We start from the raw sequence: 13,268 nt of genomic DNA on the forward strand, positions 1-13,268 counted from the left end.
GTGGCAGTGCTAGGATGAAAGGAGAGGCACATCTGGCCCTAGAGCCCAGCTCCTAACCACTGCTCTCCATGTTGTCTCGAGCCCCAGCCCCCAGCAGGACCTCCCATTACATTTGCGTCCCTCCTATTGATCCAGCCTACCACTGTAGCCTTTTCATAGGTAAACAGTTAATTTGTAAAACCTCTTTATCTCTATTAAATATTTTCTTGTTATTAATTGGATCCTCATTTCAGCCTGTACTTGCTGTTCTTGCCTGTGGATGCTGTCAATCAACCAGCTAGACTCCCAGCTTTAGCTCATTGGCAAATTTGTTAAGCCAATAAATCATCATTCCTTGGGTGTAGCCCTAAGGGACCTCCCTCCAGGTTATAGCAAATAATTAATCAACACTCTTGGGGTTCTGTGTTTAGCTTCTATAAACCCATGAAGCAACCACCATACAATCAGCATGGCATGCTCCCACCACATCCATTCTGCTAGCTGCCTTGTGGCAGTCAGGATGCCCCAGTGACTTTCTGGAATTGGCCCTCGGGATCCCATGCTAATTCCTGAAGTTCATCATTTTCTCTTCTCAGTGCCCGCAAACTATCTGTTTAATAACCTCATCATGAATTTTGCTTCCGCTCCTTTTATCCTCCTGACTTTGCAAATCAGAATAGCATCTACCTCCATCAACCCCTTTCCCATCGTCTCTGTGATTTGATCCCCTGGAAGATCTGTGATCACGGGTGGAAGCTTTCAGAGCTGTGGCCTGTCCCTCACCCGGGTCTGGAATGGGACTTCCTTTAAAGGATGAAGGAGCCCTCTCCATCTGTACCAAGCAGCAATTCCCACACAACAAGGCTCGTTCTACCATGGATAGCTCGAAAATCATTCTCCTTGGCAGGAGAGTTGAAGCAAAGTGGGAGTTGAGTATTTCTGTTCTCTTTGTCACCTCTTGACACTTGCTCTTCTTTATGCTCCCAGCACCACTTCCGAAGCCCATTTTGTTTCCCTAGGCATTCTCCATTAGTGTCAGCTCGCCCTGAAGTTTTGCCAGCCATCTTACAGCTTCCCCGCTGTCTCGTGTGCGGGTTGGTTTTTCCTTTCTCCAGCGTCCCTCCTTCAGCTTTTGTGCATGTCCTCTGCAAACCACCCTTAGCAGAAACCTCCTGTGCAGTCACATGGGTGCCTTGGCTCTTTATTTTCCTCTTTGTCTCCTTTGAAAATGTGTCTGGATCATCTCTTGCTATGTTGAATGTGCTGATAAACTGCTCAGACTATTATCTTAATCTGTTCCTTGTTTTTTCTCCGTTTGGGGTTTTGTTTCTCAGAGAGGAATTTCTGATTTAATGGCAGTTCAAGACCTGAGGACATTTTTGGTTTTGCATTGATGCTCATTGCTTTTCTAAGTTGCATCTTTCTTTTTCCTACCGTGCTTAGCAAAATGTGTGGAGTTTGTTCATGTTTCCCACAGTTCTGCTAACTTCGTAGAATCTCTCCTCATCCTCAGCAGCTGCCTGTCCTGTGGGTGCTGATCACTGGCTCCTTCCTCCGTCAAGGGCGCAGAGTACACCTTCTTCCTCTTCCTGGGGCTCCTCTGAGGGGTCCTCCTTCTGTCTTAAATCATCCTAGCAATTGCCTCTTTCAACACCGGAGTGCTACCCTGCTGTGTCTGCTACAGGATAATGGCCCCGGTGGGGAAAACCCTCCATGACGGCTAGTTGTTAAATCCATTTTGAAAAGCACACAGACACTCACACTTGCCAAATACCAGTAGCTTCGATACAACACAAATTTATTAGCTGAAGGTTCACTCACAACCTTTTGTCCGGTTCCCTTGGGTAGCACCGCAAATGCTAGTCAGTGGCAAGTGTTCATCATTCACAGTTTATAGATGGGGAAATTGTTGCAGAAAACGAACGGAGGATAGAAAAGTCCTGCACTTTCAGTCATTCTGCCTTCCCCTTTTCCCCAGGGGTCTCTTCGCAGAGTGGGGTGTGCTGGGGGGGTGAGTGTGAGGAAAATGTGCAGACCTACCTTACCAGGAACCGGTGCAGCACTTGAAATTTGCTGTTTCTTTGTGCTTTCTGATGACGAGGAGGCAAGGAGCAAGCTGAGAGACTGGCCGTTGACGGGTTTATGCTCAGATCAATGATCTCGCAAGGGGAAGGTGTCAGGCTACATTCGTGTGTGATGTCTTTCATAAAACCCTTTTTCTTCTGGAACAATTTTGGACTCACAAGAAGTTACCAAAGTAGTAGGGTGAGATCCTATGTACCCTTCCCCCAGCTTCCTCCAGTGACAGCATCTCACAAGCATAACTGTAGCCCGATGTCTTTTTAAGGTCTTCGCCTGTCAGAGGAGGGTTTGGCTGACACTGCCTGAACCCCCATCAGAATACATTGTTGTGATAATCTCAGCATCTGTGGGGTACTTACTAAATGCCATGGGAGCTCTGGCTAACTATCCTCAGATGCCACAACAGCCCAGTGAGGGGCCACAGTAACTATCATTGTCCCCGTTTTATAGATGAAGGAACTGGGCTTCATGTGGCACAGTGATTCACACCCAAGCTCTGAAGCAGCGTGTCGTGCTGCCTCCCCGGTAGGTCTCACTTGTGCATTTGGAGCTCGGATGGTTCCTGTGCGGCCCGTTTCTGCACAGGGGTAGTATTTAACTTCCCCCGTGATCGCAGGGTGAGCGAGGCCCTGCCCCCACAGCTGTCAAACCTCGTGGGGCAGCTGCGACTGACAGACAGACAGGGATGTTGAAATGCTGATTAATTCCCTTTTGTCTCATTTCTGGGATGCTTAGTCCCTGGCTCCAGCACAGCAGTGGCGAGTTTATAGATGAAGATATCTCATGGCTCTCGTGTTGACTGCCAAGGAGTATGAGACAAAGCGTGCTGGCAGACGGCCAGTCTGGGCTGGGACAGAGCAGTAGGTGTTGAGACCCAGCTGACATGCCGGAGGACCTTCCAGAGGCATTTTCGCAAATCCCACCCTTGGTGGTAGTCCTGCAGAAGTGGTCTTTTCTTCAAGAGGCTTGATTCCAAGTCAAATCACTGTGTATCAAATATCACAGCCCCCTGCCCACTCTTTAAATATCCACGTTGTTTCCATAAGTGCAGTGGCAAAGGAAGGCAGTGGGGAAGGGAAAGGTCACGTCAGTCTCAGTTGCTGCATTTGGTGCCAGGTACAACAGAAACCAAGGGCACTTGAGCCCAAATGACCTTGGTAACTTGATCTCTCGCATTCCATGTATTCCAGCCAAGGAAATAAATACTGGAGTATAATGTCTAAGAGATGATTAACACTTTTGTCATCCCAGACTTTACAGGTAAGGAAAGCTTCAGGAAGGGTAAGCAACTTGTCTGAGATTCTCCGCTTAGTATTTGGCACAGCCAAGATGGGGGCCTGGATCTCAGCTCCAGAGTGCAGCAAGTGCTTGGGTGTTCTGTGGACCTGGGTTCCCTCCTTGACTCTGCCACTAACTAGCTCTGTGGTCTTCTCTAGGCCTCACTTTTTTCAGCTTTTTCAATGGGCACAATCACAGTACTTGCCTCACCAGGTTCCTGTGAGTGTAGGGGACATGGCACGTAAGAACAGCTTGGCAGAGTACCTGGCACGCGGCATAACCAGGACATGTTAGCTGTTTGTGCTAGTCCAGTCCTCCATTCATTAGGAATGAATCTGGCTAAGTTAATGCAACAGTAATGCCATGTTGACTTAAACAAATGGTAGTTATTTTTCTCACACAGTAAGAAGTCAGGAGGCAGGCAGTCCCAGGCTAGCCAGGAGCTGAATGATGTCATCAAAGACTGTTTATCTTCTTTCCTTCCATTCTGCTCTCTGTAGCATAGTAGCTTTGCTGCCTCCTGGTTACAAGATGGCTGCTGCAGCTCCATCCGCCATGTGTAGGGGGGAGAGGTACAGCAGCAGTCATATTTTCCCCTTTTGTAAGGAAAGCAGAAACTCTCCCAGAATCATATCCATAACCACAGCAGACACCTGCTTTTGTTTCTTTGGCCTGAAATAAGTCCCCTGGCTATCCAGAGCTCCCAGGGATGCTTATAAAATAGGCAGTTAGCTTTTCAGACTTAATTGTACAGAGAGCAATGAAATAGGAAGATGATAACGGGAGTAGATCGAGTCCATTGGATTGGCCACAGCCTTTCCTGCCTCTCACACTGTCGTTTAAAAGAATACTTCCTTGGTCCTCAGGTGACTTAGTTAATCCTAGTCACGTGATCGTGGCAATGCACAGCAAAGCCCTTTTTCTAGACTGAGTCCCTTTTATTCTCACAAAATGTGTGCTGTTTTATGTACATCTATTTTTTCTTAACTTTTTAATTACATATAACTTCCATACACTAAAATACACAAATCTTTACTAGTTGTCTCAAAGGATTTTTACTCTTTATCCCTATGGAAGCACATTCAGATCAACATATAGAACATCCCCAGCACCCAGAAATCTTCTGCTTTTTCTCATCTGTCAACATTTCCTCCTAAAGGTAATCATTCTGATCTCTGTCACCATAGGTCAGTTCTGTTTGTTCTTGGACTTCATCGAAATGGGATTGTACATTTTTATGTGGCCTTTGTGGGTCTGACTTCTTTCACTCGGCCGTGAGAGTCACCCATGTCATTGCACGTGGTAGCAGTTCATCCCCTGCTTCCTGTGATTTGTCTCTCTGCACAGACCTAGGTAGGATAAGTGGCACGATGAAAACGGGAATAGCACAGAGATGGAAGTTACGCATTTCCACTCACGGAGTGTCTTTTCCTCCTAAAAACCAACCCCTTTGATTTTTTTTTTTTTGCAAAGCTTGTCTGCACACCGCTCCCTCTGGCAGCAAGTCTACTTAAAAGGAATCTCTTGGGGACTTGGATGTTTGCTTTGGATGCTGTCAGCATAAAAGAATTTTCTGGAGCACTTCTTCATTTGGAGCGGGTGGAAGAAGAGAGTGAGAGAGGATGCTTTCGGGAAGGACATTTTTAGGCAAAGGAAAAAACAGCAACTAAAGGCGTCATTAGGAACTGGAGCCTGGAAGCCGGGCTGCTGAGCAGAGATTTACATCACTCTCTGTCTCTCCCCTTCTAGCAGTCTCAAGTCAGAGCCCAAGGGCATCAAGATGGTTGCAACTCTGTCTCACGTGGGGTTGGGCAACCTGGTGTGAGCTCAGGCTGGCTCTTGGGAAGCCTTCCTTCCCCAGACCCCGGGGGATGGCCTTCCCCTGTCAAAGTTAATGTGGCTTTCTTATGAAAACACTTCACCCCAGGACAAACTTGAGAGCAGGGAAACAAGCGGATGCTTCTCAGAGGAGTCTTAAATGAAGATCATATGGACTAGTTATTCTTACAAGTGTGTTCATGTAGGTAAGTCAGGGATCAAGTAGAAAAATTGAAACTATGCAGTTAGCTCTAGTGGCTGGTGATCGTCTTTAGGTATCTGCTGATTCTGTGCCTTGTGAGTGCTGGGATAACATACTGGGATATTCAGCTAAGACTGAGTCAGGGTTTCCGTGTGCTAAAATAGCTAGACTATTTTATTAAGTTTTTATTAAGTCTATGTCTCCGGCTCTTGCTAGGGAGGCTTTGCAATATATTATTTCAATTATTCTCTACAGGGCCTGGGAAGGTAGGTAGGATTATTCCCATTTTACAAGAGAGATTGAGGGTTAGAGAATTTAAGTGACCTGCTAGTAAGTATTAATAGCAGGTAGTAAGAAGTAAGGCTGGTGTTCAAAACCAGGTCTCTCAGATTCCCAAGCCTGTGTACCTTATACCATGCTGCCTTTTTTACATGCCCCTCCCGTGCCTTTCTGATTTGCCAACCCTCCTGTCATCCCTTACCTTCCTCTCCTCAGCACATGCTTCTCAATATTTGTCCAGTAAGTGACTGGTTTTCGAACAGCTGAAAAGTGCAAATACCCTGTCACTTATTTTGATTTTAGCTAGTTGTTGAAGCTTCACTACAACACAGTGCACAAATCTTTACTAGATGGCTCAAGGGATCTATTATATTTTATTAAAAGAATTTTTAGAAATATTTAAAACTATACAGCATAGTGGAAAAGACCCTGATGGATAATGAGACACTGATTTCAGTCCTAGTGTTACCACAAGTCAAAAGAAGCTGTACGATCTTGAGTGTGGCCCTAACTTCTGTGCGCTTCAGCTTCCCTCATCTGTGAAATGAGAAGGTTGAAGTATGTGATTACTAATGTCCCCACTTGTTTTAAAAACATGAGCTTCTATGACCTTCTTGGTTTGGTAACTCTAAAATGGGTTCAGAATACAAATATTTCTTAAAGGAGTCTTAATTATTAAACGTAAACCCGGAGAAGTGGATAACATTGAGGCTTTCAAAAATTTTTGAAAAAAATACAAGTTCTTTACTCTTCCACATAAAGCTACATTTTCCATTGTGTTTCCCAGTCTATCATTCCCACCAAAAAAAGGCATAGGTTCTTAAATAATTCACACTGGAGCTTAGATTCCTTGAGGGTCTGGCAGGATTTAATCTTGGATAAGAGGGTATAAAATATTGCCGAGAGCTAAACTCAGGTTCCCAACCCAAATACAAATCCCTTCTTGTTCAGTATATGAATATGTAATGTAAACTGTTTTAAATTATACCTGGTACTATTGAATAGAATTAAGATGCTTTTCAGTAACTCTAAAAATAAGAAATAAGACGATACTATGGCTTAATTAGTTATTATAAGATTGTTCCATACTTACAGAAATTGTTACTGCATTGTTTTAGACCCAGTAAAGAAAAAACTGGCCTTGTGAGTGACTCAGGTGCATCAGTTATCAAACACGGACTCAATCCAGAGAAGACCTTCATGCAGGTGCATTATTTAAAGGTAAGTGCATCTAAGTGGCAGAAGCCAGTTATGATGGTGCAGCATGTTTTAGGTTATACAATTAAACAGTGAAGATTAGTAACATGGCTAAGGCAAAACCAAAAAAATCATCAGTATCGAAATGACATCTGACTGGGCAGATATCTGAGTGTTCAATAATTAAAGCACTTTATGCCCAAAAAAGGAGACCACGTTAGGAAGGCCTGGATCAAAGGCAGCGGAAATATTTCCTGCCCTGCTCCTCCCTTCTCCCTGCTTCAGGTGAGCTTTGAGAGCAGAACATTCACACTGCTGTCAGGTTCTGACTAGGAGACTTGAGCAAAAAGGAAGTCTTTTAAGTTGTAAAGGCCTTTCCTGGGAGCTGACGTTAGAGAGCGGCTGGGCCTTGCTTCCTTTTTGGTGCATGATGGACGTCCAGGCTTCATGTGAACCGAGTCAAAACAGAGGTAGTGATAACATTAACAAAGCAGTTGAAAACTAATTAATTTCCAGGCCCAGACTTCCTGGTCAGAATATAAAGGGCAGCCTGGGACGGTGAGGCAGTACATTCTAGATGTGCACCTGCCCTGGTGGGTTATTTAGCATTGACTGTGTAAGCATTTCTGTGATGAGCCCGTGACAGGCATCTTTTTTTCTCTCTCTCCTTCCTTCCTTCTAGGGATACTTCCTTCTTCGGTTCCTTGCCACAAGACTTGGAGATGAAACCTATTTCTCATTTTTAAGAAAATTTGTGCACATGTTTCATGGGCAGTTGATTCTTTCCCAGGTAAATTATGGAGCTGCATGAGTCCATGATTTATAATTGGATGGGGTGTGGCATGTGGAGCTTAGATTATGCCAGTATTAAAGAGTAGAGAAGAGATTTACAATTTAATGCAGTGGGAAAAACAGGAAGCTAATGAAGTGGACACAAGGAAAGTATTGTTTCAAGGAGGGTGATCTCCTTATAGTTTTGGGATAAACTGAAACCCTAAGCTGTGTCGCACACAGTGATGGGGATAGTTGTACCTTCAGTGACCTTAAAAACAAAACCAAAACATTCCTGCTGTTCCCTCTTCCTGGTATTATCTTTGCCAGGTTGTCTCCTTCTTACCCTTAGTCTCAGTTTGAATGCCACGGCTTCTGAGTCATCCCAGCGACACAGATATGCACCCAGACTCCTATTCTCTACCCCTTTGCCCTTCGCATCACCTTCATTGTCATTACCGGTATCCAGACTTACGTTTTCATTTGTGGGGCTTTTTGTTTCTTTTCTTTCTCTCCCACTATCTGTATGAGTTCAATAAGGCCAGACCATGTTTTTTTTATTTCACCTGTACTTAGTACATGATTGGCACACAGTAGATATACTGTAAATATTTGATAAACAGATTAATGACAAGATACACTAAAATATTCAGACAGCCTGGCCACAAAACTATCAGAGAGAGACCCCATCATTTTGTATGGGTATGGGGCCAAGCAGTACATAGCAAGGAAATTAACGAAGAGTGTGAGGCTCTGAAAACGGTGCTCATAACTGATAGGAAGTAGATGATGCATTCTTAGCATAGTTAGACTCAAGGATGTTTTTTATATTTGATAATTATGCTCACATACGTTGTGAGGCACACTAACTACAAGGTTAGATGTGAAGGATGGTCATGTATGATCTGAATACACGTCGAAGGAATAACAAAAGTGTAACAAGACAACGGGTGTTCTTCATCTCTATGTTCTTTCATTTTTGTGCTGGGGGTTGGGGAGAAGTCTCCCTAAGTGTGTATTTGATTAGGCAATTTGAAAACTGGTTCAGAAGTCTTATGTGCTTGGTTGACCAATTAGTCCAAATTCCTACTGCTTAAAACCACTTCTCACCGAGATACTGCAGGGTTCCATGAGTGCGTGGTATGTACTGTGGCTTCTGAGGTTCTGACTGCCACTTCCCACGGAACTCTTAGCGCTCCCCCAACAAATCATTTGGTTCTTTTGTTTATCTCTTTTAAATAATAGCTTTATTGCCTTTTTCATAACAACCTTATTGAGATAAAAATTCACATACCATAAAATTCACCATTTAAAATTGTGTAAGTCAGTGGTTTTTAGTATATTCACAAGGTTGTTCAACCATCAGCATTATCTAATTTTAAAACATTTTTATCAAACTCAGAAGAAATCATTAGCAACCACTTTCCCCATTTCAATTGCCCCCAGCGCTAGGCAACCAGTAAACTATTTTCTGTGTTTATGGATTTGCCTATTCTGGACATTTCATATAAATGAATCATATAATATGTGACCTTTTGTGTCTGGCCTTCTTTTACTTAGTAGAATGTTCTCAAGGTTCATATAGCATGTATAATACTTCATTCCTTTATTTTTTACTTTTATTTATTTAGAAACAGAGTCTTGTTCTGTTGCCCAGGCCAGAGGGCAGTGACATGATCATAGCTCACTACAACCTCGAAATCCCAGGCTCCAGTCGTCCTCCTGCCTCAGCCTTCCAAGTAGCTGAGACTACAGGCATGTGGCACTATGCCCAGCTAATTTTTAAATTTTTTTGTAGAGGTGGGCTCTTGCTATATTGTCCAGGCTGGTCTCAAACTCCTGGCCTTGAGCAATCCTCCTGCCTCGGCCTCCCAAAGTGCTAGGATTACAGGCATGAGCCACCACACCAAGCATTTATTTTCATTTATATTTAATTGTGATAGAACATATATAACATAAAATTTACCATTTTTGCCATTTTGCAGTGCACAGTTCAGTAGCATCAGTACATTCACATTTTTTTGTGGTGATCACCACCATCCATCTCCAGAACTATTTCATTTTCCCAAAGTGAAACTCTGAGCCCATTATGCAGTACCTCTTCATTGGTCCCTCCTCACAGCCCCTGGCAACCACCATTCTACTTTCTCTCTTTATGAATTTGACCACTATAGGTACCTCGTATAAGTGGAACCATACAATATTTGTGCTTTAGTGTCTGGCTTACTTCACCTAGCGTAGTATCTTTAAGGATCATCTGTATTATAGCACGTGACAGAATTCCCTTCCTTTTTTAAGGCTGAATGTTCCATTGTGTGTATATACCACATTTTGTTTACCATTTGATCTGTTCATGAACATTTAGATTATTTTCATCTTTTTAGCTATTGTGAATATTGCTGCTGTGAACATTAGTGTACCAATATCTGATTGAGTCCCTGCTTTTAATTCTTTTGAATGTATACCCAGAAGTGGAATCATTGGATTATATGGTAATTCCGTGTTCAGTTTTTTTGAGGAACTGCCATACTGTTTTCTGCAGTGGCTGTACCATTTTACATTCCCAACAGCCATGCACAAGGGTTCCAATTTCTCCACATACTTGCCAACACTTGTTGCCTTCTGTTTTTTTTTATAATAGCCATCCTAGTGTGTGTGACGTAGTGGCTCATTATGGCTTTGATTCATATTTCTCTGATGGCTAATGATGTTGAGCATTTTTTATGTGCTTATGGCTCATTTGGGCCATTCTTTGAAGAAATGTGTTTTCAGATCTTTTGCCCATTTTTTATTTGAGTTATTTGGTTTTTATTACTGAGTTGTAAGAGTACTTTTTATGTTCTGGATATAAGTCCTTATCGGATATATGATTTGCAAATATTTTGTCTAATCTTATACATTGTCTTTTTACTTTCTTGATAGTGTCCTTTATAGCACAAAAGTTTTTAATTTTGATGAAGTCTAATTTATCTATTTTCTCATCAGTTGTTTGTGCTTTAGGTGTCATATCTAAGAAACCATTGCTTAATTGAAGGTCACAAAGATTTATTCCTATTGTTTTTTCCTAAGAGTTTTATAGTTTTAGCTCTTATATTTAGGTCTCTGATCTATTTTGAGTTAATTTTTATATATGGTGTGAGGATGATGGTTCAACATCATTCTTCTTTTTTTTTTCCTACATGTGAACAAATCAACATAATTCTTTTGTATGTGAATACCCAGTCGTCTCATAATCATTTGTTGAAAAGACTATTCTTTCCCACCAGTGCTATGTCTTGGTATCTTTGCCAAAAATAAAAAATTGAACATTAATGTAAGTGTTTATTTCTGGACTCTCAATTCTCTTCCATTGATCAGTGTTTCTGTCCTTATGCCGGTACCATTGTCTTGATTACTGTAGCTTTGTAATATTTGGAAATTATTGCGTTTTCAACTGGCAAATACTCATTTATAAGAGATTCAAGCAATGCAGAAAAGTACAAAGAATGTAAAATACTATTCAAAATCCCACCACTCAGAAACACTTATAATTATTATTACATGAATGTCATTCCAGAAATCACACTGTTTCTGTCTCTTTTTATATGTTAAACATGATGTGTATAACTATATCTGTATGTGTATATGGTATATGTGTGTGTTACACATGTAAAAGATGTCATTGGACAGAAATAATTTTATAAAAATAGAATTATGTTATATGTGCTTTTTTTTTTCTTAATAGAAACAAGATCTCACTCTGTCACCCAGGCTGGAGTGCAGTGACACAATCATAGCTCACTGCAACCTTGAACTCCTAGGCACAAGCTGTCCTCCTGCCTTAGCCTCCTGAGTAGCTGGGGCTAAAGGCATGTACCACTACAACCTGGCTAAGTTTTAAAATTTTTTGTAGAGACAAGATCTCACTATGTTGCCTAGACTGGTCTCAAACTCCTGGCCTCAAGCGATCCTCCCACCTCAGCCTCCCAAAGTGCTGAAATTATAGGCATGAGCCACCACACCCAGCTATATGTGCTTTTTAATGTAACATTTAAATTTTTCTTTTACTTGAATTTAATAAATGAAACGAATAAAATGAAGATAAAGAACTTTCTGAACTTCAGATAAATATGAGAGATTATTTCCTAAAAGATTCTTCTATGATGAAAAACATTATTAATTACAAAAAAATTAAGAGTTGAAATTATTCTTTTTTTCCTTTACCTATATATTTGATATTTAGAAAGTGGCAGTTTATTCACTACTGTAAAAAAGGTGAGGAAATCAGCTGTTACATACTTCTACTACTTTCCCCAATTCTAAATTTTTCTTAATTATTATTTTTACATATTAAGGTTGATTTCATTTACAGTATGTGCTGTAACCATAAATTTCACAGTTGTATAGCCTTAGCTCAGTATTTAAAGGATTTCAGTATTTACCACCAGTCATTTTACCATGCTTCTATATTCATGAATATTTTATTTTGATTCAATTCTTTGTTGGCTGAATTTCATTATCAAATTGATATTCAAGTTGCAGACTCACAGGTTTTATGATTTCTGAGTTCCTACTGCTTAAGAATGCTTGCCTGTTGTCTTTATATTTGAATTACTAACTGACTATAATATTCTCGGGTCACATTTTCCTTCCTTCAGAACTTTATAGACACTGCTCAACTGCCTTCTGGCATTAAATCCTGCTGTGGAAACTTTTGAAGTCAGCCTACTTTTCCACCTTTATACCACATAGATTGCTTATCTTTGAAGTTTTGAATTTAACCAAAAAATGGCTAGGTGTCCATGATTCTGTATCATTTTTTTTCCTGGAAAACAGTGTGTCTTTTTATTTTTAGTCTTAGATGCTAGTCTTCTTTCTTTCAGTGAAATTGTCTTAACTGTATCTTTAAATACATGTTTTTCCCCTTGCAGCGTTCTGAATTTCAAGTTACCAATTATCTTTGTGTTATATCATCTTTGTCCTCTATACCTATTATTTTCTAATTGCTTTTGTCTTTTTTTTTTTTTCATGGCTTGTGTTTATGTCAAGCAACCCCTTTATTTTTAATGTTATTTTCTTTAATGTCTGTTCTTTTCCTTGCTGTTTCTATTTTATTAATGGTCCTGTACTGGTATTATTTTAGTCCTTGGTCTTTTGTTGTTAATTTATTTTATAGTGTAAAGCATTGGTGGAAAATTTTTTTCTATTCCTTGGATTATGTTTTCTTCAAGATTGGATTCTTTGTCTTTTATGTGTTTCTGTCTTTCTGTCTCTCTCTTTATGTGGGCTGTTGTTGTTATATTAGTTTGCATAGTTGCCATACTTCTCCTCTTGCTCATTCTTAGTATGGGTAACACTGTCCTGACCTTTTATTTATTCTCATATGTATTGGAACATTATCCTTGATTCCTTTTACATCTCATCTTAGGCCTATTTTTCTTCCCCTCTGAACTATAGTTTGAAACTTGAATATTATGTATGGAGGCGGAGGAGGGACAAACGCCACTGGAGTTGTATACAGCCTTTGTTGGAAGAATTTGGCTCTGCTACTCTGGAAAACTTGTTAAATATCCCCTGCCGAAAGTCTCATGACCTAATATGGGTGTGGCTTTTTCCCACGGCAGGTACCTCTCAATTAATATTATTCCTCTAATTCTGGTTGGAGCCCTAGAACTTACACAGT

At 40.9% G+C, this 13,268-nt stretch overlaps 1 protein-coding gene across 5 annotated transcripts in view; it reads left to right on the forward strand.

The window, feature by feature from the left end:
• AOPEP (aminopeptidase O (putative)) overlaps positions 1-13,268 on the forward strand; it is a 306,549-nt gene that overhangs the window by 172,659 nt on the left and 120,622 nt on the right. For 4 of the 5 annotated variants that reach the window (XM_069476298.1, XM_069476299.1, XM_069476301.1 and 1 more), the window contains 2 exons: positions 6,757-6,859; positions 7,518-7,625. The exons of the other annotated variant lie outside the window; for it this stretch is intronic. In XM_069476298.1, the coding sequence (XP_069332399.1) occupies positions 6,757-6,859; positions 7,518-7,625 (211 nt within the window). The remainder of the gene's footprint in view (positions 1-6,756; positions 6,860-7,517; positions 7,626-13,268) is intronic. 5 annotated transcript variants of the gene reach the window in all.

The sequence above is a fragment of the Eulemur rufifrons genome, chromosome 7 (genome assembly GCF_041146395.1).
Source record: "Eulemur rufifrons isolate Redbay chromosome 7, OSU_ERuf_1, whole genome shotgun sequence".
Classification (NCBI taxonomy): Eukaryota; Metazoa; Chordata; class Mammalia; order Primates; family Lemuridae; genus Eulemur; species Eulemur rufifrons.